Consider the following 26,711-nt stretch of genomic DNA (forward strand, 5'->3'; position numbering starts at 1 on the left):
ATTATCGAGTTATATTAATGCCCTAATTAAAATGATGCTCGTAACGTATGTCAGTTCTATTTGTGAACTATTCGGATTTGATTCTTTTCTTAAATTTTATTTAATTTATTTTTTAAAAATATTTTAATGAATCAAACTTAAATTTAATTTTGAGCCTGATCAAGCTTTTTAATTTTATTATTTTTGTATTATATAAGTTACATAATAAATATTTTATTATTTTATAAATATATTTTGATATTATACACATTACGTATGTATTTGTACTTCTATTTAATATTAATTTATGGTCCATTGGAACTTAATTGAATAAAGATTCAATTTTAAGAACTAGTAGTCAAGTCAAATTTGAGTTTAATAATTTTGAAATCGAACAAGTTTGAGTTGAGCTTTTTATTTCACATTTTCGAGTTGAGTTGAGTATTTTGCTCCTTTAACTCGATTCGACTTGAATACACCCCTAATTATAAAATCGATATAATCAAGGCTCATATTAAACAATACAACGTAGTTATTTAACTAAGCCTCCTAACTTGAGGCAAATTTTAAATTGTTATTTTTTTTTTCATTTTGAATTTTAAACTCTTTAATCACTTATACTGACAATGATTTTCAATAATATATTGTAAACAAATTGAATATGAAACGTCTAAAATATGTTTGAAAACATGAATTTTGAATCTTGAATTTAAATTTAAAGAGTTTGACAATCAAAGATTGCCTTTTATATTTTTTACTTCTTAGAGATTTAAACTCTTGCACATATGATTCAAATTGTTAAAGAGGAATTCTATTATATGGGTTTGCGAGCTAAACCAAAAAATCACAAGGACTGGAACCTCAACCAAATTATGAACCGTGCTTACATTTTTATTTTTGTTTAATTTATTATTATAATTGTATTTAATTCCCAACAATTTTAGATCGTGCGTGGAGCAATCAAAGGCGCCACTTTTTGGAATCCGACGTTGCGGTGTTCGACGTCAAGTAATTTGGATGTATTTCAGTAATGACACGCAGCGCTCCTCTACTGGCTAGTAGGGTGGTAATGGTATGAACCAATAATGGCTGTGTCACTTGGAGATAAGAAATGGAGTTCCTCGTTAGCTTTCGCTCTGAAAATGAAAATCAATTATTTTGCTAAAGCTATAAAGAGAGGAATCATGAGGAGCAAGGGTGGGGCAGTTAGATGGAGAGCATTTTTAAGATGGTGGAAGACGACAACGAGCAGTTTCTTCGGAGGATTAGGGACCGGATTGATCAGTACTGATGATTTTGTTCAATTCTTGCGATTTTATTTTTAGTTTTTATGGTTTACGATTGCATAAGATTTATGGGTCTTGGTGGGTGCAGGGTGGGAATTGAGATTCCTAAGATTGAAGTCCGGTATGAGCATTTGTGGGTTGAGGGAGATGTGCTTGTTGGGAGCACAGCTCTTCCCACTTTGTTTAATGCTACATTGAACACAATTAAGGTAATCAGACTGTGTCTCCTATCTGTTAAGTTTCCCTTTAACCCTCTGTTTGAAGTTCTGTTGTCTTCTTCTTTTTCTTTTTCTTCCCTTTTTAAACCAGTTTCAATCCAACCAAATAGTTGTATTTCCCTTCTTATTTTATGCTCCTCTGGTTCAAGCAGTGACAATTCTGCAGTTTTCAGAGTTTTACTTATGGTAGAAGAGTGAATTAATGAAACTACATATATATTTTTTGACAATGAGCTCGTTCTTTCTCTGCATTTGTACATTAGTTGTGAAGTAGTCAAATAACTATATAAGTTTTCTTCAATAATTTTTACTGTTATACTCTCTTTCTAACAATATTTAACCAAAGATGGGACTGGGTCACTGGAAGTCATTTGAAATGATTATTACTTCTAACGGTTAACTCTATATGTGTTTCAATCTGCTATGTGCAATAGGGAGTTCTTGAATTGATTCGGCTTGCCCCGTCTGACAAGAGAGAAATCAGGATACTTCAAGATGTTAGTGGAATAGTGAAACCATCAAGGTATAAATTCATATGAAGCAGTGATTTAATTTTTCTTTAGTCTTGCCATTCTCTTCCACAATCTCGTCTCCAAGTAATACATTGTTTTCGGTGTTTTTAAGGATGACCTTGCTTCTGGGTCCTCCATCATCCGGGAAAACGACATTGTTGCTGGCACTTGCAGGGATGCTTAGGCAGGATCTTAGGGTATGTTTCCCATTTTCTCCTAACTATTTTGGTTTCTTTGTTTGTTTCGTAACTTCCATTGGCATTCGGATGCATGAGAGGTTTGATAACTAATAGCTGTGAATAGGTAAGCGGGAAAGTCACCTACTGTGGCCATGAACTGGGTGAATTTGTTCCTCAAAGGACCTGTGCTTATATTAATCAGCATGATCTTCACCATGGAGAAATGACAGTGAGAGAAACATTGGATTTTTCGGGACAGTGTTTGGGGGTTGGAAAGAGGGATGAAATGGTGGCTGAACTCTCAAAACGAGAGAATGAAGCGGGAATTGAACCAGATCCTGAGATGGATGCATTTATGAAGGCCACAGCAGTGGCTGGCCGAAAAACCAGCTTGATTACTGACTATATCCTCAAGGTTTGTCATCTCCGAAAGTAGGTAAGAGTTGTGTTTTCTTGTATAAGAAGAGAAGTGCAAATGGTGTACTTACATTCTAAACTCTATCAACAGATGCTTGGATTGGATATTTGTGCTGATGTTTTGGTTGGAGATGAGATGAAAAGGGGTATTTCAGGAGGACAAAAGAAGCGTGTGACCACTGGTCGGTTTTCATGACAACTTTATTTCCTTTTCATCTTGAACTCTTTCTGCCGGTTACAAATTTTGATTTAAATATGTGCAGGAGAGATGTTAGTTGGACCGGCAAAGGCTCTTCTTATGGATGAAATATCAACTGGGCTGGACAGTTCCACCACTTTCCAGATTGTTAAGTTCATGAGGCAAATGGTTCACATAATGGAAGTAACCATGATAGCTTCTCTTTTACAACCTGCACCTGAGACGTTTGATCTATTTGATGACATTATCCTTCTTTCAGAAGGTCAGATTGTTTACCAAGGTCCACGCAGGGATGCCCTTGAGTTCTTCAAATACATGGGCTTTAAATGCCCTGAAAGGAAAGGAGTTGCTGACTTCTTGCAAGAAGTAACTTCCAAGAAAGACCAAGAACAATATTGGTTTAGGAAGAATGAACCTTACAGATACATCTCGATTTCTGAATTTGTGCTGGCATTCAATTCTTTCCACACAGGGCAACAGCTTTCATCTGATCTGGGGGCTCCTTTTGATAGGTCCAGAACCCATCCTGCTGCATTGGTGACAGAGAAGTATGGCATCTCCAAATGGGAACTGTTCAAGGCATGTTTTGCAAGGGAATGGCTGCTAATGAAGCGAAACTATTTTATATATATATTCAATGTCACCCTGTTTGCAATTACATCCTTGATTGCCATGACTGTGTTTTTTAGGACAGAAATGCCACATGGAAGTTTAGCAGATGGAGGAAAATATTTTGGGGCACTGTTCTTCAGTCTCATCAATGTGATGTTTAATGGGATGGCAGAGCTTCCAACGACAGTGTTTAGGCTTCCTGTCTTCTATAAACAAAGGGATTTCCTGTTCTATCCTGCTTGGGCTTTTGGCTTATCCATTTGGATCCTCAGGATTCCTCTATCTTTCATCGAATCAGGGATATGGACGGGTCTTACATATTACACAATTGGGTTTGCTCCTGCTCCTAGCAGGCAAGTGGTGTTGCTTTGTGAAATAGATTCCAATTTTTGGGTTCAGATTGAGTATTAAAACTTGAATGAACCAAGATGTTATATACTGACATTTCTTCTGTTTCTTTTAGGTTTTTCAAACAGTTCTTGGCATTTGTTTGTTCGCATCAAATGGCTCTCTCCCTATTTCGGTTCATTGCTGCAGCAGGAAGAACACATGTTGTTGCAAACACACTGTCAACCTTTACCTTGCTATTTATGTTTCTACTTGGAGGATTCATTGTGGCCAAAAGTAAGAAATTGGTATTTATTAAGGGCTTTGTTGTATTTAATCTAAGCTATTAGCTTACCATGGTCTCCCTATTTTGCTGATATCTGTCTGATAATTGATTTAAGATTAATGGATTCTTGTGATAGGTAGTTCTTCTTGTTTATCAAATGAGTATAATTATCCTTTTTTTTCGCCTGCAGATGATATTGACCCATGGATGATATGGGGCTATTATGTTTCTCCTATGATGTATGGACAGAATGCCATTGTTATTAATGAATTTCTAGATGAAAGATGGAGTGCGGTACTATCTCCTCCTAGTTTGATAGACAATTTTGATTTACTGTAGTTATAATCTATAGAATTCTTTTTCGATGACTTATTGCTCTTTAAGTACATATAGGCTATGCATGTTTAATTTTTGGTTGGACATTGGGAATGTACTTGCATTAGCAAGAATCAAATTTCATGCTTTCATTTTCATTTTCCTATGCAGGCCAATACAGACCGCAGGATCAATGAAACTACGGTCGGTAAAGTCCTTCTCAAGTCCAGAGGCTTCTTTGTAGATGGCTACTGGTATTGGATTTGTATCGCTGCATTAGTGGGGTTTTCTGTTCTTTTCAATGCTTTATTTATTGCATCATTGATGTACTTAAATTGTAAGTTATCTTTGCATCTTCTCTTTAGTTTGGTTTCCTGGAACTAAATTCCAGTAGTGACATCCCTGCCTTAATCCTCAATTTCAGCTTTGGGTGGTTCAAAAGCTGCTGTCATGGATAAGAATGATGACAGAGAGAAGCTGTCCACTGGCCAACATAGAACAGAGGAATGTGAAGGTTTGTTTCAAACCTTTCCTTTGCATCTTCTTGATGTCTTCTGTTATTGGCCATTTCATGTTTCCACTACTCATTCTGCTAGCTGAATCAAATGAATTATAAATGAAAATTTTAGTACAATATCTATTGAAATTTTGGTGTAGAGGACTATATTTTGCAATAACTGCAAAACATATTTGAAGGAGTTAAAATATCATTATCCACCAGTTTTCTCATAATATAATTTGCTATAGGATATAGATTAAGCTGTAAGCCTGTAAGGCGGTAACTCATGTTTGAAGCAAAACTAGCATGACATATAAAATAGAGTTGGAATTGCTAAAATTGCATTTGGAGTAAATTTTGGGAAAAGGGATTCCTTTCATATAAAGTAAGATGACTTAGTTGCTAATATGTAAGGTGAGAGAGGGAATGAACTTCTTAAGTATTAGGTTTAACTTCTTTCTCAATCATTTAAGCTTAGAGTTACAACATATATAGAAACTAACATCTACAAAGTACGAAAAATATTGTGGAATATCGCGGAGGAATATTTCGGGAATAGTACGCTGATATCCTTCTGCAAACCCAGGGCATAGAAGATGTCCACCAGAGTTTGGAAACTAAATTTTGAAATTGCCAAGGAAGGTGGGCCTTAGTGAAGATATCTGCGGTTAACTGGGACACATCGTATACTTCCTTGAACGACATACTTTGACATGAAATGAAAATCATTCTCTATATTTTTAGTGCACTCATGGAAGATATCATTATGAGCAATTTGAATGGCACTCTTATTGTCATTGTGGATATCAGTTGCACAAGAATGCATCCCAACCATATCTTTCAATTTTCAACAAAGCCAGAGTAGTGCTTGAGCAGTGTCTGCAAGGACACGATACTCAGATTTAATGTTGGACGAAGTTTCGACAGGTTATTTCTTGCTGTGCCAAGAGACGAGCAAACTACCTAAAATAAGCAGTGGCTGGAGGTGGAGCAGCAATCAGTAGGATCACCAACCCAATTAGAACCAGCAGCCACAACCAAAAACCTCGAGGGTGGAATAGTTAGGGAAGTGCCAAATAAACATTCATGTGGGGACTAATTGGCAATGATGGGATATGGAACACAGTTAATGGCATAAGCAACACTAAAGTCGTGTCCCCCAAAAGAATTCAAGAATGAGGCAGGCATAAGAAGAGGAAGGAAAGTGTCCAAAAAGTTGCATCCCACATGACCAGTCTGGGGTGAGATTCTTGCACATGACTGATGAGGAAGCGTTCATGGTTGTCAAGCAGATTGATGAATGCAGTGACCTGATATTCCACGACATTATTAAAATGAAAAAACTTTGGTATGGCACGAAAATGAGTCTAACCATAGCAGAAAAGGCCAAATAAAAGTGCATAAGCTACTACCATATAAAACAAGAATAGTTATTCATGACAATAAAATATTTAGGACCCCCACTGTAACATGTGATGATGGTACTATATATGAGAATAAATAAAAACAAAAGATGCAACAGAAATAAAATCACTATTATTAAAGAGAAAAGTAGGTTGTTTAGCTAACTGACACAAAATACGATCAACATTTTCAAATTGCTCAGGCAACTAAATGGAACATATCCAACACAAGAATGCCAGAGTTTGGTGGATGAGGGGGGATGAAGAAGAGAGGGACCCAGCAGATTGGTCATTGGAGGAGAATATGGAGGTTGGTGAGCTCAATAGAACTTCATAACCAGTATCAAAAAGCTGCCATGCCCGAGGATCCTGCATGTGACAACCCATGGCAGAAAACTGAAAAACAAAATGAAGATCATAGAGTTGACAAATTAAATGTAAGGTTCAGAGTAAGTTTAGGAAAGAGGAAAACATCAGAAAGAGTAAAAGCATTAGTAGAGAGGGAATCGATGTGACTAATTAACATGTGTGAACCATTCATAATATGAATAGTAGAAGCATAAAATGCACAAGTTTTGGATGAGAAAATTGTTGAATAAAAATCATTTGATTACAGCATGTTGGGTCAAAATACCACAAAGAATTGCCTGTTACTAGTGAAGGCAAAGAGTGGTCATGGAATGAATAGTTGGTTTCAGCAGCAGCAGCAGACTTCACTTTGAACTGATTCTAGTTTCTGATCTAGGTTGATTTCCTCTGGAATGGCCATCATTTGCTTACTGGGATTTTTGGTGCAATCTGTAAAACAGTGATCTGTGTTTTGACAAAATTTGCACACTCAAATTGGACACTTAACAAGGGTATGACCAAGCTTATGAAAGTAATAGCAAATAAGTGACCCTGCAGAGCCTTGATCATCTTTAGAAGGGTGACGATGAGACGATGTGGCAAGAGTAGTCCCCAGGCGTTGATTTCTAAGGCAAGTCTAGTTTCTTTGGAAAGCAATGAGAAAGTACTCTTGAGATCAGGGAGAGGAAAGAAATTCTATGGCTCAAGTATTTAGTATTCTCTTATTTATTTCCCATGTCTATTATTTAGGCAGAATACTGTCACCTTTTCTTACTAAGAAACTTTTTGCACTATTACGAATACGAAAATAATGGGAAAATAAAAATTGGATTCAATTGTCAACTGCTTCTATTGCGAATCAGGTTGACTACGGATTCAAGCTGTAGCACATGGTAGGAATTCAATTGGTAATCTCAGCATTTAATGTGTATCTTGAATAATCTCATTTTTCAATTATTAAACCATTTCATTTTACCAAGTTCAATATTACCCAGATTAGTCAACATTTACTCAATGTATCCAAGCTTGCCCTAAATATGTATTAGAAATGATACCATGGGATGGATGTAAAGCTAAACAAATGGTCCTCATCTTGGACTTGGACCAGGTATGTGAGAAAGGAAGTTCTTTCTTATTAAAACTGGGCCATTAATATTTAATAGAACATTCCCAAGGTTTAAATAGTAATTCTTTGGATCTTTCTATGGGTCCTAAAGAGGGTTCTTCTCAACCAGGGTTTTCTAAGCTGGGTCTTGCTTCTAAAAGGCCCGTTGTGAGGGTACGGGTACTAGGCTCATCTCTTGTCTGATCCCATTAGTGATCAGGTTCAATCCCCAGTCCAAAATTCACTGAATTCTGAACACGCAGTTGGGTCAGATAATTCTTAACAAAGATAAAGGCCTCTATCCTTATACAAGAAAAATTTAGAGAGGATAAATATTCAGTGTGTTATCAGGAAGACTGTAGCTTGGTTTTGAAAATCATCCGGGAAGAAAATGATGATATTTATAGAAGTGTCAGATTGGTTGTTGATTTTGGTTTTGCATTAGAAACTGGTATATCCAAGAGAAATGGGTAAAAAAGAAGCTGGTATACAGGATAAATGGAAAAAAAGAAGCTGGTTTGGGTACAAAATCTGATACTTCAGGTTTTAAATCTGAAAAATGTAAGGGCCCAAAAGGTATATGCTCGTCATAAGGTTGTTCTTATGGATGTAGATATGAGGAAAGTATATGATGTGAAGAGAGTATTCTGGTGAGATAGGTCGAAGATTTTGAGAAGAGATTCTGCAGGAAATTTGAGTATTGTGGAAGATGCACGTGCTAAGATGAAGGATATAGGAAGTAATGGAACTAGCAAATTAAATTAGGTAAATAAATGGGGAGATATTTCAAATTATGACAGTGATGATGTTAGTGAGTTTGAGTGTAATGAGGGCTTGCTGTTGGAAGAGATTCGGGAACAATATGGTTATGTTTCTGAATCCTGTGATATTCTTGGGGACTTTCATATGTTCATCCAGCACCTTTGGAAAGATTGGAGGGGGTTTCTAATTTTGGTAATAAGGGTTTAGAGAACAAAATGCAGTGGAATGGTGGTGTTTTATCTACACCAGAGGTGGTGATTTCTAGGAAGGATTTAGAAGCCCAAGAGATATTGGATAAATTGGATTTGAAAATGGCTGATCCTGGAGGAATGGGAGTGTGTTTTATAGGGAGTATATTCAAAGCCAAAAAGGGTCATTGGGAGCTAGCAAATTTGAAGTGCCTTATGAATTACGATGGGAAGGGTTTGAAAAGGATTACCTTTGTTAATTGTTCTTTTTGGTTATTGTTGTTCTTGTTGTAAATGAAATAAAGAGGAATACAAAAAAGTTTGGAGCTATAGAAATTCAACAGTCTAATTCTTCAGGAACTAGATGTTGCTAATCATCTTACCATCTCATTTTGTTGTAAAGCATGTCCTTATATAGGCAAATACATTGACATCCCAAAGGTTAACCACATAATGAACTATTATGTGGGCATACCAAAGGTTGTAACCTATTTTCTAGATAGTCGTCCACATAAATATACATGTTTTACAAAACTTCCCCTTGGATGACTATACACTATGAATATGCCTCGTTAAAACCTTCGCTAAGGAAAATCCTGTGGGACAAAACCTTAACGAAGGAAAAAGAGTACAATATTCATACTTCCCCTAAAAAATACAATCAATTAAGAAATGTCCTTAAGTTGTCGCATTTCAATGTTATGTACTTGCTTCTTGAAAATTGAAGTTGGCAATGCTTTTGTGAATAGATCTACTGAGTTGTCACTTGAATGAATTTTGCAAATATCAACATCTCCTTTTTTCAGAAGTTCATGAGTGTAAAGGAACTTTGGTGAAATATGTTTAGTTCTATCACCCTTTATGTACCCACCTTTGATTTGTGCAATACATGTTGCATTGTCCTTGTACAATATTGTTGGCGTGTCATTCTCCAATGATAATCCATTTGTCTCTTTAATGTGTTGGATTATAGTTTTTAACAATACACATTCACGACTTGCTTCATGAACTGCCAATATTTCTAAATGGTTTGAAGAGGTAGCTGATCGTTTACTTTACAAATTGCCATGAGATAGCAGTATCACCACATGTAAAAATATAGCCTGTTTGTGATCGAGCTTTATGACGATAAGAAAGATATCCAGCATTAGGATATCCTTTCAACACAGACTTTACTCCCTTTGGGTAAAACAAACTCATATCAGATGTGCCACGGAGATAACGAAGAACATGTTTTGCTCCATTCCAATGTCTCTGAGTTGGTGTAGAACTAAACCTTGCTAGCAAATTTACTGCAAAAGCTATATCTGGTCTAGTGTGATTTGCAAGATACAAGAGTACTCCTATTGCACTAAGATAGGGTACTTTAGGACCAAGGATTTCTTCCTCATCTTCTCGAGGACGAAAAAAATCCTTTTTCACATCAAGTAAACGAACAACCATCGAGGAGCTTAATGGATAAGATTTATTCATATAAAATTGTTTCAAGATTTTTTCTATATAAGATGATTGATAAATAAGAATTCCACTTGTTAAATGTTCAACTTGAAAATCAAGGCAAAATTTTGTCTTCCCAAGATCCTTCATCTCAAATTCTTTCATTAAGTAGTCAGCAGTCGTTGAGATCTCTTCTGGAGTTCCTACTATGTTTATGTCATCAACATAAACTACGACTATAGCAAATTTAGAATTTATCTTCTTAATGAAAACACAAGGACAGATAAGATTATTTTCATATCCAATTTTCAACAAATATTCACTTAGACGATTGTACCACATTCGTCTAGATTGCTTCAATTCATACAAGGATCTTTGTAATTTAACAGAATACATTTGCCGTTGTTTTAGATTGTATGCTTTAGGTATTTTAAATCCTTCAGGGATTTTCATATATATGTCATTATCCAATGAGCCATACAAGTAAGCTGTTACTACGTCCATGAGGCGTATGTCAAGTCCTTCAGAAACCATTAAACTAATCAAAAATCTGAAAATAATTGCATCCATAACAGAGGAATAGGTCTCATTATAATCTATACCAGGCCTTTGGGAGAAACCTTGTGCTACAAGACACTCCTTGTATCTCACAATTTCATTCATTTCATTTCTTTTACGTACAAAAACCCATTTATACCCAACAGGTTTGACATTCTCAGGTGTTTGGACTACTGGTCCAAATACCTTACGTTTGGCTAATGAGTCTAGCTCAGCTTGTATTGCTTCTTTCCATTTTGGCCAATCATTTCGATATATACATTCTTCTACAGTTTGAGGCTTAGGCTCATTATCATTAATAATTTTTGAAACAATCGCATATGCAAACACGTTGTCAACAACAACTTCATTTCTTCTACACATATTTCCAAATTTTAATGAAATCTCATAATTTTATGATACTGGAACTACTTCTGGTGTTGCTTCTGTGGAAATATGGGATTGTTGATCTATATTTCTTTTAACCTCTTCTTGAGTGTTAATGAACTCTTTTGGAGTATTACTTTTATTCATTTCCTTTTTCTTTCGAGAAATAGTATCCTTTGCACCAATTGGTTTACCACGTTTTTGGCGCACTTTAGATTCATTAGCTGCTATTCCCATTGGGTGTTCTTTAGGAACAATCAATCTACCAGGAATATTTATGGCTGGAACATGTGATTGAGTGACCCTTTTAGTGTATGTAAAAACATCTGGCAATCGATTTGCAGCATTCTGCAAATGAATTATTCTTTGAACTTCAAGTTCACATTGATTTGTGCGTGTATCAAGATTAGACAAAGTTGGTGTGTTTCAACAAATTTCTTGTGTTTTTAATCCTTTAACTTTTCCTTTTCCTAATGACAGGAAAATTGATTCATCAAATTGACAATCTAGAAATCTTGTTCTAAAAAGATCACCTGTTAGTGATTCAAGATATCTAATGATAGAAGGAGAATCAAAACCAACATAAATATCAAGTCGACATTGTGGTCTCATCTTATTTCGTTGTGCAGGTGCAATAGGAACATATACAGCGCAACTAAAAATTCGAAGATGAGATATGGTTGGTGGTTAAACACAAGCTGTGAAGGTAAAAACTTGTAATAGGTCTAATTCTAATCAAAGATGCAGCATGCACTATAGCATAACCCCAAGCAGATGCAGGAAGCTTTGATCGCATAAGCATAGGTCTAACAATAATTTGTAAACGCTTAATGAAGGATTCCGCTAAACCATTTTGTGTATGAACATGTGCAATAGAATGTTCTACACTTATTCCTATTGACATGCAATAGTCATAAAATGCTTTTGAAGAAAATTCACCTGCATTATCTAAACGGAGAGTCTGAATGAGATGATCAGGAAAACTTGATCTTAACTTTATTATTTAAGCAAGAAATTTAGTAAAAGCAACGTTACGAGTTGAAAGTAGACAAACATGTGACCATCGAGTGGAAGCATCAATTAAAACCATGAAATATCGAAATGGTCCGCAAGATGAATGGATTGGACCACAAATATCTCCTTGTATTCTTTGCAGAAAAGATGGAGACTCTAAAGATAATTTAGATGGAGAAGGTCTAATAAGTAATTTTCCTTAAGCACAAGAAGTACAAAAATAATCACCAAGTAAAAGAAATTTCTGATCCTTTAATGGATGTCCATGTGTATTTTTAATGATTCGTCACATCATAGTTGAACCAAGATGGCCAAGACGATCATGCCAAAGTATAAAACTTCTACGCTCGGAGCACTTCCGATGCATAAAATTTGATTCAACCATCCTTATTTTTGTGAAATATAGGCCAGATAAAAAACTTGAAAATTTTTCTAATATGAACTTTTGGTTTGAAACTGTAGATGTAATAAAAAGATATTTCATATTTCTTTCATTTTTGGTTTCAACATGATATCCATTACGACATATATCTTTAAAACTTAGTAAATTTCTTCGAAATCTACTAGAATATAACGCATCATCAATATACAATTTTGTCCCATCTGGAAACATAATATGAGCTCTTCCAGAGTCCTCTATTACATTTGTAGAGCCAGATGTTGTATTAACATTAATTTCAGCTAATGTTAATTGTAAGAAACATTTTTTAACACGAGGAATTTTGTGAGTCATGCCACTGTCCACCAAACACATGTCATCCTCCATTTTATCAAGTTTATTTTGTATGATCTAGTAAATGAAAAGTAAAATTTAAGAATTAGGAAAGATAACAAAATATTACCAAGCATATCATATGTAAAACTTTAAAAAATAAATAAAATTACATAAGTTAATTTTTTCAAAATAACATAAACATAAAGATAATTTAATAGTAGACATTTTCATCCCCAATCAAATGATCAATTTTGCCACTAGGATCAAAATCAACATCCAAAGGAGACTCATTCTTAGCATCAATGGATTCAGACAAATTCACTTCAACATTTTTCCCTTTTCCTTTTAATGATGCCTTGTAAAGATAAACTAGGTGTTTAGAAGTGCAACATATTCAAGACCAATGACCTTTTGTTTAGCAAATATTGTCATTATTTTGCACTTTGTTATTTTGTTCAGAGCTTTCTTTATTCTTTGCCCATTTCCTTTGAGTCTTTTTAGCACCTTTGCTTTCAAACTTTGAAGGATGATCATCACGGGTTCAACAATTTTTCTAACCACAACCCCTTTTAGCACCACGACCTTGTCCACGACTTAAGAAAAAGCCACATTCACTTCAGGGAATGGTGTTGAGCTAGTTGGATGAGATTGATGATTTTTCAACAAAAGCTCATTATTTTGTTCAGCCACAAGTATACAAGAAATTAGCTTAGAATATTTTGTAGATCTACGCTCTCGATATTGCTGTTGCAGGAGCACATTCGAGACATGAAAATTCGAATATGTTTTTTCTAACATATCATCATCAGTAATTTTTTCTCCACATAACTTCAATTGAGAGCTAATTTTGAACAAGGTTGAATTATATTCACTTACAATTTTAAAATCTTGCTGTCGTAAGTGTATCCAATCATATCGAGCTTTTGGAAGAATTATCATTTTTTGGTGTTCATATCTCTCCTTTAAGTTGTTCCAAAGGACTAATGGATCCTTAATAGTAAGGCACTCAATTTTCAATTTTTCATGTAAATGGTGTCGAAGGAAAATCATTACCTTCACGCAATCCTGCAGGGATGCTTGATTTCCTTTTTCAATTGTACTTCCAAGATTCATAACATTAAGGTGAATCTCTGCATCAAGTACCCATGGCAGATAATTTCTTCCAGAAATATCAAAGGCAATGAATTCAAGCTTTGTGAGGTTTGACATCATAAAGTCACTTTGAAAACAAATAAAAATTCAAAGTTAGGTAAATATTAAATGGAAATGTTATTCTCACATATATCCCAACATAAAAATATTTAAGGACAAGTACTCAAAATAAGAGATATAGTTAACATATAAATATAATTTGATGAAAAACTAAAGTTATAAAGATAACAAATGTTAAAGGAAACAAGATTTTTACCTTAGAATAATACCAATGAAACTTGCTATACCATTAGAAACTTGATCGTGCTGATAACGTGTTGTAAATGAAATAAAGAGGAATGCAAAAAAGTTTGGAGCTATAGAAATTCAACAGTCTAATTCTTCAGGAACTAGATGTTGTTAATCATCTTATCATCTCATTTTGTTGTAAAGCATGTCTTTATATAGGCAAATATATTGGCATCCCAAAGGTTAACCACATAATGAACCATTATGTGGGCATACCAAAGGTTGTAACCTATTTTCTAGATAGTCATCCGCATAAATATACATGTTTTACAACAGTTTTTTGCTTTATATTTTCTTTCAATTTTTTTTTTTTAATTTTTTCCGGCAGGACTTCTTGTTCCCTCAGTTTTTAACTTCTCTCTCTCTCTCTCTCTCTCTCTCCCACATGTACCTTCTTTTCTTATCTAAAAAAAAAAAAACAAATTGCTTTTGCTCCCAGAACAGAGGATTGTGAAAAAAGAAATATAGAGGCATTATTAGTCAATGACTCAATAAAAGAACTGTACAAAACAAACTACTCTACTCATCACAGCAGAGTCAGGGAAAATTAAAAAAAAAAAAGGGGTGTAAAATTTTAAAAGCTCCAGCGACTGTAATCTCTTTGATTCACTGACATTTTTGAATATGTACTGGCATTGCAGAAAATGTGGTTGCTGCTGATCATGTGCCAAGAAGAGGAATGATTCTGCCCTTCCAACCGCATTCGATAGCATTCAACCATGTGAACTACTATGTGGATATGCCTGCTGTAAGTCAACTCTTTTTTAAATATTCCATCCTCTAAGGTTCGCCGATATTTTTGGTCTTTTTGAATCTTCATTTTTCTACTTTGAAAATATGATATTTAAGGAAATGAAATATCAACCTGGTTTATTACCATGGCTCCATTATAAACATAAAGAAGATTGCAGCAAGCACTTGCATTCCTGTTTCAGTCTATCTTGAGAAGTCTTAATGATCAGCATGTTCTACTTTAAATCACTGTATTGTGCCTAAAAATATTGCTTTTGTTAGAAACAGCTCTCATTTTGCAGTGTACTTTTAGATCGACAGCTTTAACTTAAGAGCTTATACCAGTTTTCTAATTGTGCACGATAATTAAAGAATTTTTTCTAGAGAAAAGGTGAATGTTTAAAAAAGTTGACTCTTGAAGAGCAAAGCATGGGATGAACCTTTGATATCTTGACCAGGAAATGCAGAGTCAAGGAGGTAAGCAAGATCGTCTGCAACTGCTCAGAGACATCAGTGGTGCTTTCAGACCAGGGGTATTGACAGCACTAGTCGGTGTTAGTGGAGCTGGAAAAACTACCTTGATGGATGTCTTGGCAGGAAGGAAGACCGGTGGTTATATTGAAGGAAGTATCTGCATTTCTGGTTATCCAAAGAACCAAGCAACATTTGCTCGCATTAGTGGTTACTGTGAACAAAATGACATTCATTCACCAAATGTAACTGTCTATGAATCTCTCCTGTACTCGGCCTGGCTTCGTCTTTCTTCTGATGTAAAAGCAGAAACACGAAAGGTATTTTAACTAGCTTTGTGGGATCATCTTTATCTAAAGCTTACACAAAAGTTCGAAGATGTGTTCTCTAATCAACGTACTATTTTTTTCTCTCTTCTGAAAAATAGATGTTTGTTGATGAAATTATGGAGTTGGTTGAACTCAAATCACAGAGGGATGCTTTAGTTGGCCTTCCAGGAGTAGATGGCCTTTCAATAGAACAGAGGAAGAGGCTGACAGTAGCAGTAGAGTTGGTTGCAAACCCTTCTATCATCTTTATGGATGAACCAACATCTGGCCTTGATGCCAGAGCTGCAGCAATCCTTATGCGAGTTGTGAAAAATGCAGTGGATACAGGGAGAACTGTTGTGTGCACAATACACCAACCGAGCATAGACATTTTTGAAGCATTTGATGAGGTGCGTGTGCTCATTTCCTAGATTTCTTTTCACAAAATGTGCTATTTTTACATTTTAAATACATGCATTTTTGGGGTCTGATATCATGTATGTTGCAGCTGCTGTTAATGAACAAGGGGGGACAAGTCATTTATGCTGGATCCCTTGGTCGCAACTCTCACAGGCTTGTGCAATATTTTGAAGTAAGCATCTTCTTTTTTATCTTTTACCCTGCTAGTGGAATGCCTATTCCAAGAATAAATTAGTTATAATAGGTTAGTTAAAATTAGCTACACAAAAATTATGTTGATACTATAAAATGAGTAATAATGTGAACCTTTTTATGAGTTCATAATAAGAAATAACTATGCTCAAACTTCACCATGGGAATGTCTATTCTTTACTTATTACATGTTGAAAGAAATAATGAGGAACATACAAGGAATAGCTATTAGCTATATTCCCAAAAATTGCACAACATTCCTTCTTATTCAAAGGAATAGATATTCAAGGAAGCAAACAAGCCATTAAGTTTTTATGTTTTTGTTACAGTTTTATACTATCAGAAAGGTTAAAATTAATCAATGTCTTGTGTCTACAAATATGCATACTTTCTTTTCCACTTGCAAATTTATGAAGTCCTGGTTTGTAAGTCTTTATGATTATAGAACAGCAGTTACTTTGGCTGGAATTGCAGCATGGAATAACATGCATACTTTTGCAGGCTATCCCAGGAGTTCCTAAGATCCAGAAAGGTTACAATCCTGCTGCGTGGATGCTTGAGGTCAGTGCTCCTTCAGTTGAGGCTCAACCGGGTGTGGATTTTGCAGAAATTTATGGCACCTCCTCCCTTTATCAGTAAGTTAAAAATGATACCGTAATGTTAACAATAATCATTCATCCATCATGCTTTGATTTGTTTCTGAATATTCTTACTAAATCTTATCTTGATTCTTTCTCAGGAGGAATCAGGAACTTATAACAGAACTTAGTACTCCGGTGCCAGGTTGTAATGACCTCTACTTCCCAGCCAAATACGCTCAGCCATTTGCCACTCAGTGCAAGGCTTGTTTCTGGAAACAGCATTGTTCTTACTGGAGGAACCCACAGTTCAATGCCATCCGTTTTTTCATGACAATAGTTATAGGAATTTTATTTGGTGTCATCTTCTGGGACAAAGGGCAGAAGCTGTAAGTCTTGAGTCATTCATCAATCTATGTTTACTAAATGTAGTTGCTAAATGTTTTGTTCCAGATTCCATGTAGTGATTGTACCGTTAAATTGATGTAGTAAGACTGTAGGAGAGCAGTGCTGAGAACCAGTATTAGTAGGTTTTGGTATTCGTGCTCAAATTGGAAGGGAAAAATGAAAAGCATCCTTCATTGCTTTGTATCTAAAGTTAACTTATCCCATATTAGGGAGCTTGGGGTTTGGACATTGGATTTGGATTTGTGGGGATTTAAATAAAATGCAATGTAAAATTATGTTGACTTTTGGCCAAATACATACAAATTCAAATCTGAGACACAACACCCATACTCCTAAACACAATCTTATTTCTCCTGTTGGTTGGGAGTTCCATAATTGCATCTGAATTCTAAAGTAACTCTTTTGTTAATAGATCCAAACAACAAGATCTGATGAATCTCGTGGGAGCTATATATTCTGCTGTGATTTTCCTTGGAGGAACCAGTGCTTCTGCAGTGCAATCTATTGTTGCTACCGAGAGAACAGTTTTCTATCGCGAGCGAGCATCAGGGATGTATTCTGCACTGCCTTATGCATTTGCTCAGGTAACACAACTCAAAGTGATCTTTTAGGTCTTTTCTCTCTTCCATCATGGGTGACACTTTATTATGCCCCACCTGAATAGAGTATAATAGTAGAACCTGCAGTTAAGTATATCTTTCCTTCTAAACTGGTACTTTGAAAAAATTTTGATGGCTTAAAGAAAGAAAATTGAACAAAATATGTCATAAAATGGCAGGATATTGGAACCTTATTAAACAATTTAAAACTTGACTAAACACCTGTTTCTGGTATTTGATATTCTGCAGGTTTCTGTAGAGATGATATATGTCACAATTCAAACTTTTGTTTACTCTTTTCTCCTTTTCTCTATGATTGGGTTTGAGTGGAAGGCAGACAAATTCTTCTGGTTCTATTACTACCTATTGATGTGCTTCATCTATTTCGTAATGTATGGTATGATGGTTGTTGCACTGACGCCAGGCCTGGAAGTTGCAGCCGTTGTGACGACCTTCTTCATCAGCTTCTGGAATTTGTTCTCTGGTTTTCTCATTCCTAGAATGGTAAGTGATGTTGAACACAAACAATAGCCATTTATCTGAGTAGATGTTAATCATCTCAGTGCATCAATTTCTAAGTGTTTGAATAGTATCTCCTGTTTATGGGTCACCTTCTCTGGTTTCCCGCATTCTTTTTGAAGGTGCCATCTTTTGCCCAATATTCCAATTGTATCTTGATTTTCCATGATATTTTCTTCATTATTAACTCGAGGATTATACACATGTAACCTGGGCATTGCAAATGATTCCTAAAGTCTTAACCTGTTTCTAAGAGCATAGATTTCAAGCTGTGGATTTATATTTGTGAGGATTTGAACAAATTTCAATACAATTTTGGATTGCCTTTTGTTCAAATCTACACAATTCAAGAGTCTGAATTTGAAGCTCCCAAACATAGGGTTAGGCAATTCTTCAGCTAGCTACATTAAAAATTATTAATTTTTCAATTGTCTACATGTACTTATCATTGCAGCAAATCCCTGTTTGGTGGAGGTGGTACTACTGGGCTTCTCCTTTAGCCTGGACAATCTATGGCCTCATAACCTCTCAAGTTGGTGACAAAAATGTTGAACTAGAAATACCTGGAGCAGGTAACCTGCCACTGAAAACCTTCCTCAAGGGCAGTTTTGGTTTTGATTATGACTTCCTTCCAGCTGTTGCTGTAGCCCATATTGGCTGGGTTATCCTCTTTTTCTTTGTCTTTGCCTATGGCATCAAGTTCCTAAACTTCCAAAGGAGATAACGAACTTCATTTCCAAACTGGCTATTCTTGAAGCTATAGGACTATATCCAGGCAAGAGGACTGTGATTTCAGCAAAAGGGTGAAGGGGGACAAACAGTTAGCTCTTACTATTTCATTGTGTAATTATTCTCGCGTCCTAGTCTTTGCTTCATTATATTAATAAATAAATTTCTCCGCTGTCAAATTATTTTTCCAGTCTCTCATAATTGTCAGCTAGATTTCCTTCTCAGTCACAGTTTTGTGGCAAAGCTAGCATATGTTTGGAATTGCAAGCTTATACTAGCACCAAGCATAACATCCTTGTGCACAGAATCATTGCATTGCTAGCTTGATAATATACCTATGTGGCTCTGCCTCTTAAGATTGAGGACTCTTGCAGCAGCAGAATGGGTTTACAAAGGAGGTGCACTAGTTAGATACAAAAACTAAAAATTTTTTGGTGGGGACTGTTAGAAATTTTACTTATGTAGACTTATTTTGATTATATATATTTTATTTTTTGAAAACAGAGGTTAAATTACAAAAATCATACTTAAATTTTTTGTCAATAGCAAATAACTCCACTAACTTCGACTCGATATAAGAAGGCGTACTGATCTTTTTACACATTGCAACTTAATCCACCAACTTTTATTTCTAGAAAAACTACTAAATATCAATGTATATAGTTATCATTAATTAATTTGATAAAAAAATTAATTGCTATAAGATATTATCTAAGCAGTATGTGATATTAAGAATAAAACTTCAACTTAAAAAAAATAGGTTTCTCCGTAATGTTGCCTCACATTATAGGATAAGTTTAATTAAATAAGTTAATGTTAATTATTAATTTATGATATTTTATGTAATACATTTGTACTAGCTCTTCATTAGAAAATAAAATTATTATTATTATTATTATTATTATTATTATTATTATTATTGCAATGGAAAGGATTACCAAAAAATGGGCATGCTGTATCTTATTATTCAAGTTATTTAACAATGAAAAATTGAGCTTCAAAATTAAAATAAAAGTTCTTATTGATTGTAAATGGATTATATATGAACTGCACAAACTTCATATCTAACATATAACTTCATATCTAACATATAAGGTTTTCTATCCTTTTTAAAATATATTTCTAAAGATAAATTTTAAATTTTTTATTAATTATAGATATTCAAAATAAGAGCTTTTAAGTTCAAAAACTATATATAAATGATACCAACTAATATTACTGCAGATAACTGAAATAAAAGTTTTCAAATTCAAAAACTATTCTTCTAAATATATAAAATGATATCAATTGATATTCCTGCATATGATCCTTTGAATATAGTTTTTTTTTTCTTATCAATACATATATTATTGCACATGAAAAAGAAGAAAAATCTTAATGAGTTTTTTTTAGCTGACAACTTTTACATACAAGTTACAATATTATAATCATCCATTTGATTTTATCAATGTTTTAAAAGGCTCAATCGAGGCTCACCTCAAGGCAAGGCATGCCTAAAACGCCTTGACGCTCAAACTAAAATACTGAATTCCAAAAAGATTAATGCATTACATGCTGAGGTTTATGCATTTTTACAAAAAACATGCCTTTTTGGCCTTTTTAGTTAGGCTTACACATTTTGGGTGTGTGATTCTCAAGTAAGAATTGGTTAGAAAATTTTAAATACATGTTTGTATAAAAGGAACATCATAATATGAGTTTATTTCTAAAACTATTGAACTTCAACCTTTTCAAAACAACTGAGAGTTATATCCTACATTTGAAAATAGTTTGAACTTTGTAATGGTATAACTATCTCGTCATGATTTATGCCATGTATTCAAGTTAGCAATTTTTGAATGACCAACCAGTATTTTGCGAAGTACAACTAGGTTTTCTTTTTTACATTATATTAGTGATTTTCTTAATTTTTACTTTATTATATATATATATATAATTTATTTAATATATTTTTATCTTGAAGACAAATTCTTAAATGGCTTATGTCCCAATACCTTAAGGCTTATACCTCGCCTCTTGAGGATTAAAAAGCCTTGCCTTACCCTTTTGCCTCTTAAAACATTGGATTTTAAAATAAGCTGTATTTCTATTTTTTTTTTATAAAAAAAAACTCCAATTAGAGGAAGTACATTGAAGAAATTAGTAAGGCCATAAAAAAGTGACAATTAATAATTAACAAGAAAATAATATTGGCTTACTAGTAAAATAAGTTGAATCAGTATATCTGGATAGTTAATTGTTTTCTTTGTATTGTATTCAAATAGGTGGATTGAATTGTAAAATGAAAAAAGTAAATGACTTTTCATCCCAAAAAAGAGGATGAATTACAACCTAAGCAGGATGAATTATCCCGCTTCATTGTTAGAAGGACCAAATTATTTTTCTTTGGACCTTGGTAGACGATTATGGACAGCTGCTGCATGTATGGAACAACATAAAAGGTGAAGATGTCTATGAAATGGCTGAAGGAATTTCGCTTTCCATAAGATATATGACCATAGAAGGAGAGTTATGCAGGATCACTCTTCCTCTTTGCCTTCAATCCATTAAAGCAACAGAGATGGGTAGACGATATTCAATAAAAAGCTCATGATGAGTAGCACTTCTGGCAATGAGGAAAATGCAAGAGCAATTGTGTTTCACTAGAGGTCTCTTCGGAATAAAATTGCTAGTTAAAAAATTATTAGAAAATAAAAATTCTGAAAATTCAAATCCCAACATGATCATTAAAGGCTCAAGGCTACTCACTTTGCACCATTGATTGGTAGAATTGATAACACCATTGGGTCGTGGCCAGGCAAGATTCTGTCGTATGCAGGAAAATTGGAATTGATAAATGCTGTGGTGCAGGGCATGGAATGTTTCTGGCTTTCCATTTTACCCATTCCAGTAGCAGTGCTTAACCATGTGGTCAGACTATGCAGAGTGTTCCTTTGGGGTGGCAGGGTCAAGCCATTGGTTGCATGGAGAGATATTTGTCTTCCCAAGAATGAAGGGGGTTTAGGTGTGTTTGACATGAAAGTATAGAACAGAGCAGTGCTTACAAAGGCGCTGTGGAACATACATAAGAAGAAGGATTCGTTATGGTCAAAATGGGAGAATCAGGTCTACCTCGGAAATTGCAGTATATGGGAAGCTACAACAAAAAACGGCGACTCACCCTTGTTCAAGAAACTAGTGGAAATCAAAAACTTGTTGCTTCAGCAGTGCAGAAGTAGTGAAAATGCTGAACAGCAGTTAATGAAGTGGATTGATGGGGATCAAATGAATTGCTCTAAAGCTTATAACTTTTGGAGAAGGAAGGGTCCAAAATTACCATGGTATCCTCTGGTGTGGAAGAGTGGATGTACACCAAAACACTCATTCATATTGCGGCTAAGTGCCAAAAATAAACTGTTGACAACTGATAAGCTTTCGGGCGTAGAGAAGCTGAGACAGTAGATCATTTATTCTTCAAGTGCAGGGTAACTGCTGAGGTTTGGAAGCATTTGAGGGGTTGGCTTGGATGGTCTAGATCATCGACAACACTAAAAGCTGCTCTTAAATGGTTGAAGAAGGAAGTTAGAGAGACGGGAGTTCAAACAGTTGCAAAGAGGGCTTGTTTGGCTGCAACAGTGTATTTTTTATGGCATTTTAGAAACATGAGTAGATTTGAGAAAAAAAGTACACTGGTTGAAGCCATCATCAAGTTTATACAGATGCAGGTGGATAGAACTGTGTATAAGAAATTTCCATATCTTATTCAGTATGGAAGTTGAGTTGTGTACTGTTGACTTTCATATGTTCTGTTCGTATTGATGTATCTATGTTGCATAGTTAGGGAGGCCTATGGTCTTGCCTTTTGATTGTATTGCTCTGCAGTTTTGAGTGGGACTCTGTTTCCCTTTTGCCTGGGTATGCTCAGAGTGCGTTGTATATATCTCGATTTGATCAATACATTTAGCTTTACAGATAAAATAAAAAAATAAAAAATAAAGAGAGTTGATCAAAATTTCCGAGGAACTTGAACAAGCAGAACTAGTACATGTTCGCAAAGAGATTAATGAACATTTACAGAGATGAATATTGTAGAAAAATAATGGAAACTAAAATATAGGTAAAATATTGTTGTGCAAACTAGACCAATATTATGGATTAGACATCATACTTCGTACCTGAATGGATACTGGAGATTTGTCTGCCTGTTTAATTCTGCACAATCCCATAATCAGTCTCATAGAGTTCACGAGATTGTCTTGCCATCGATGTTGACAAATGGAATGTGAGCAATGTTAGGCCAGTCTTTTCCTTCATCCCTTCCAGACTGTTTCATCAGCAAAGGGCAACGCCAAATTAGCAGAACAGAAAGGGAAGTGGGCAGTCCCTCATATGGAATGCACTGTAGCTTAGGGCAGTCCCTAATCTCCAACTCTTCAAGAGAGGTAAGGCGTTGAAGCCCCTTCACGTCCAGCATTTTAAGATTTAGAACACGGGATATTTTGAGAGTGCTAAGAGTGGCAGGCAGTAGCCACTCCTCTGGGAATGACTCTTCACGTGCATCAGCAATCTTGAAAACTCTAAGATAAGGGAGCCCTTGTAAATTCCATTCCATCCTGTTGGCAGTGAGTCTGCTACAATCACGAATTGCCAGCAAATTTAGGTTGGGGGGCAACCCCCCTTCTGGAAATGATTCAAGTCTCGGACATCCACTTAAAGTCAAGCTTTTTAGGGATGTGAGAGTGTACATCCGTTCTGGCAATTCCTTCAGATTATCACAGTGCGAGACCAAAAGAAATGTCAGGTTGGGGGCAGGCAGGCCCCGACTTGGGAAAGACACAAGATTAGAACAAGCCACAATTTGGAGGTGATTGAGAGAGGTGAAATTTCTGTGGCAAAATGCTAGTGGAATTGAAATGCGTTCAAGATTTGCACAATGAAAAACAACAAGAGTTTGAAGCATTGGAAAGCAGAACAGTGGGAGGGATTCAAGAGAATTACAGCCATTCCATAAGGATAAATGCTCAACAGATGAGCAGGAGTGCATTGTGTCTCCATGTGACCAAAGCTCTAACTCCCCACATTTATAAATATCAAGCGTCTTCAACGAGGTGGGCAAACCAACTTGAGAGAACAGCAATCCTTCAGGTAGGGAACATAGGCTGTCACATTTCTCAATGATAAGATGCTGAAGAGACCTGCTATTTTGCAGCCCCTTCGGCAATTCCTTCATCTGGGACATGCTTGAAAACAGCAATCTTTCAAGATAAGGGATGAATTGCAATACAACTGAGTCATCATCACTTTTCACTACCAAGTTTTCACAGTCACTTAATTCCAATTCTCGGATAGCTGAAGCTGTACTTGGTAGTGTAGACATAAGTTGTGGACACTTAACAAATGATAATTTTACCAGAGAAGGAAGGTGATTTGGTAAGTGCCCAGTCAGTTTAGGACACTCTAAGATACAAAGCTCCTTTAGATGAGGAAACTGTTCGCCATAACTGCCACAACAAAGCCATTCCTCCCACTTTAACATTTTTTCAAACCTTAGAGTCTCCAAAGATGCAAATGGCATAATTGATGAAGAATCATTCCCATAGAACTCAGGACCAACTTTTTTCACCCCATCAATCCCAACAAGAAATAGCCTTTTCAGAGAGGGAAGCTGACCAAGTGGTGGCAAGGACCAACAATATCTGCAGTTGCTAAGGCGTAAGAAAACCATGTTTGAGAATGTGGATTCCCCTAACCAATCGGGAAATCTTGTACCACCATAGTATTCAATGACGAGTTTTTTCAAATTTGTATGAGGCACTAGTTTCTCAAGTACACTCCTTGCATTTTGTGAATCATCTCTATCTCCATCCCACTTCAACACTAATTCCTGAAGGTTCTTTTTGTTCTTTAGATTGGCCTCAAATGCATCCATGGCATTGGCTACATTTTGAAGATTTAAAATGGCAAGGGAACCCTGAAGATCCTGAAGCTCTTTCAACTCTTTAATACTTGATCCACTGTGTTCGCCCACTACGAAGGCAGTCAATGTTTGGAGATTTCTCAACTTACTCATTTGTACTGGCATCTCTTTTATGTCAGTTTCAGTAATATTCAGATGACGCAAATTAATTAGTTTTCTCAAATCTGAAGGTAAACACACAAGAAAACAGCAATTTGACAAAATCAATGTTTGTAAATTGAACATATTGCTCATTGAATCTGGTAATATTCTGATTGCAGTGTGAGATAAGTCGAAGTAACGCAACTGTTTAAGGTTATCGAGTGCATTGGGCAACATAGTGATCTGATAATTAGATAAAGATAGCACCCGTAGGCATCTTAGCATTGGTAGCAAATCATGAGTCACCATATTAGTTAAATAGTGACGATTACTGTGAAATGGTTGCTCTAATTGTAGAAATGTCCGCAAGCATTTTACGTCATTAAAGGCTCCAAACTTTTTAGCGCTGTCGTATTTGCCTCTATAGTATGAGAAATGATGAGCTTTTTCAGAAACACGATGTTGATTACCACCCTCCAACCTAAAACAAAATTTCCGAGATATTGACTGAGCCAGATCATTAATGAGGTCATGCATTACAAAACATGATTTACCGCCACATGATTGTTGAAAAAACGACCTTGATAATAAATCGTAAAAGTACTCATCACCCACCACATCCATTGTTTTCCCTGATTTTGGCGGCTGCACAAAACCTTCAGCCATCCATAATAGGACTAATTCCTCTTTTTTGAATTTATAGTCCTTGGGGAAGATCGAAAAGTATGCAAAGCATCTCTTTAAATGCGTAGAGAGATAGTGATAGCTCAGCCTTAGAGCTGGAAGAAGAATGCTATCGTTTGGCAAATCCCAAATCTCACTTTTTAGTATCTTATTCCATTCCTCAAATTCTATTGTAGAGCATAGAAGACCGCCTAATGCCTTTGCAGCCAAAGGCAAGCCATCACACTTTCTAACAATTTGTCTGCCAATCACTTCTAGCCTCTAGGTTTGTATAGGCACTTGGGTTACTGTTTCCAAACGCATGTTTTGTGAATAATAACCAGCAATCATCATCTGATAATTTTCCAAGATGATGAGAAGAAACAGGCCGCATAACTGACGCAGCATTTCTACTGCGCATTGTGGCAACAATTCTGCTTCCATGTGCTCCATCTTTGAAAGGCCTTTGTAACACATCCCAGTCATTGTAATTTTCATTCCAAACATCATCGAGGACAAGTAAAAATTTCATTCCTCTAAGGATCTCCCACAATTTAACTTGAACTAAATTGAGATCATTGACCTCAAAAGGTTTGCAAGTGATCGACTCAATAATTGTTTTGGTTACTCTTAAAACATCAAATTCTTCAGAAACAAAAACCCATGCTTTCAATTCAAAACAGGCATTCACTCGGTCATCGTTGTATGCAAGCTGAGCAAGCGTGGTCTATTGGTCTTGCCAACGCCACCCATACCCACTATGGTAACCACGGCCACCTCGTTATCACCAGCATCATCAGACAACAAAAACCTAATCAATTCCTCTTTATCATATTCCCTGCCATATACGCGGGTTTCATCCACTAAAGAAGTTGTTGGCCATCTCCGTA

General features: G+C 35.6%; 2 protein-coding genes across 2 annotated transcripts; one reads left to right on the top strand and one right to left on the bottom strand.

The window, feature by feature from the left end:
* The first annotated feature begins 1,079 nt into the window (after nucleotides 1–1,079).
* On the top strand, nucleotides 1,080–19,300 carry LOC131166302 (pleiotropic drug resistance protein 2-like). The gene is made up of 20 exons (XM_058124733.1): nucleotides 1,080–1,263; nucleotides 1,354–1,474; nucleotides 1,918–2,006; nucleotides 2,108–2,192; nucleotides 2,299–2,589; nucleotides 2,683–2,773; nucleotides 2,855–3,755; nucleotides 3,866–4,026; nucleotides 4,206–4,309; nucleotides 4,502–4,667; nucleotides 4,755–4,844; nucleotides 14,807–14,913; nucleotides 15,356–15,688; nucleotides 15,796–16,086; nucleotides 16,185–16,268; nucleotides 16,790–16,923; nucleotides 17,028–17,255; nucleotides 17,687–17,858; nucleotides 18,123–18,377; nucleotides 18,847–19,300. The coding sequence occupies exons 1-20, from the start codon at nucleotides 1,190–1,192 to the stop codon at nucleotides 19,114–19,116; spliced, it is 4,047 nt and encodes a 1,348-aa protein (XP_057980716.1). The 5' UTR covers nucleotides 1,080–1,189; the 3' UTR covers nucleotides 19,117–19,300.
* On the bottom strand, nucleotides 17,418–26,422 carry LOC131166303 (putative disease resistance protein At3g14460). The gene is given in 3 exon segments (XM_058124734.1): nucleotides 17,418–17,930; nucleotides 23,276–26,091; nucleotides 26,093–26,422. Coding segments are annotated over 2 exon segments (3,009 nt in total). The 5' UTR covers nucleotides 26,354–26,422; the 3' UTR covers nucleotides 17,418–17,930; nucleotides 23,276–23,343.
* Between the last annotated feature and the right edge of the window lie 289 nt (nucleotides 26,423–26,711).

This window comes from Malania oleifera, chromosome 10 (genome assembly GCF_029873635.1).
Source record: "Malania oleifera isolate guangnan ecotype guangnan chromosome 10, ASM2987363v1, whole genome shotgun sequence".
Lineage (NCBI taxonomy): Eukaryota > Viridiplantae > Streptophyta > Magnoliopsida > Santalales > Ximeniaceae > Malania > Malania oleifera.

Bases quoted from the DNA above. Each gene is read 5' to 3' on its own strand.
- LOC131166302 (XM_058124733.1), top strand. From the start codon at position 1,190: ATGGAGAGCATTTTTAAGATGGTGGAAGACGACAACGAGCAGTTTCTT. The intron at 4,310-4,501 runs GTACTATCTCCT...TTTCCTATGCAG, and splicing joins TAGATGAAAGATGGAGTGCG to GCCAATACAGACCGCAGGAT. The intron at 17,256-17,686 runs GTAAGTCTTGAG...TTTTGTTAATAG, and splicing joins TGGGACAAAGGGCAGAAGCT to ATCCAAACAACAAGATCTGA.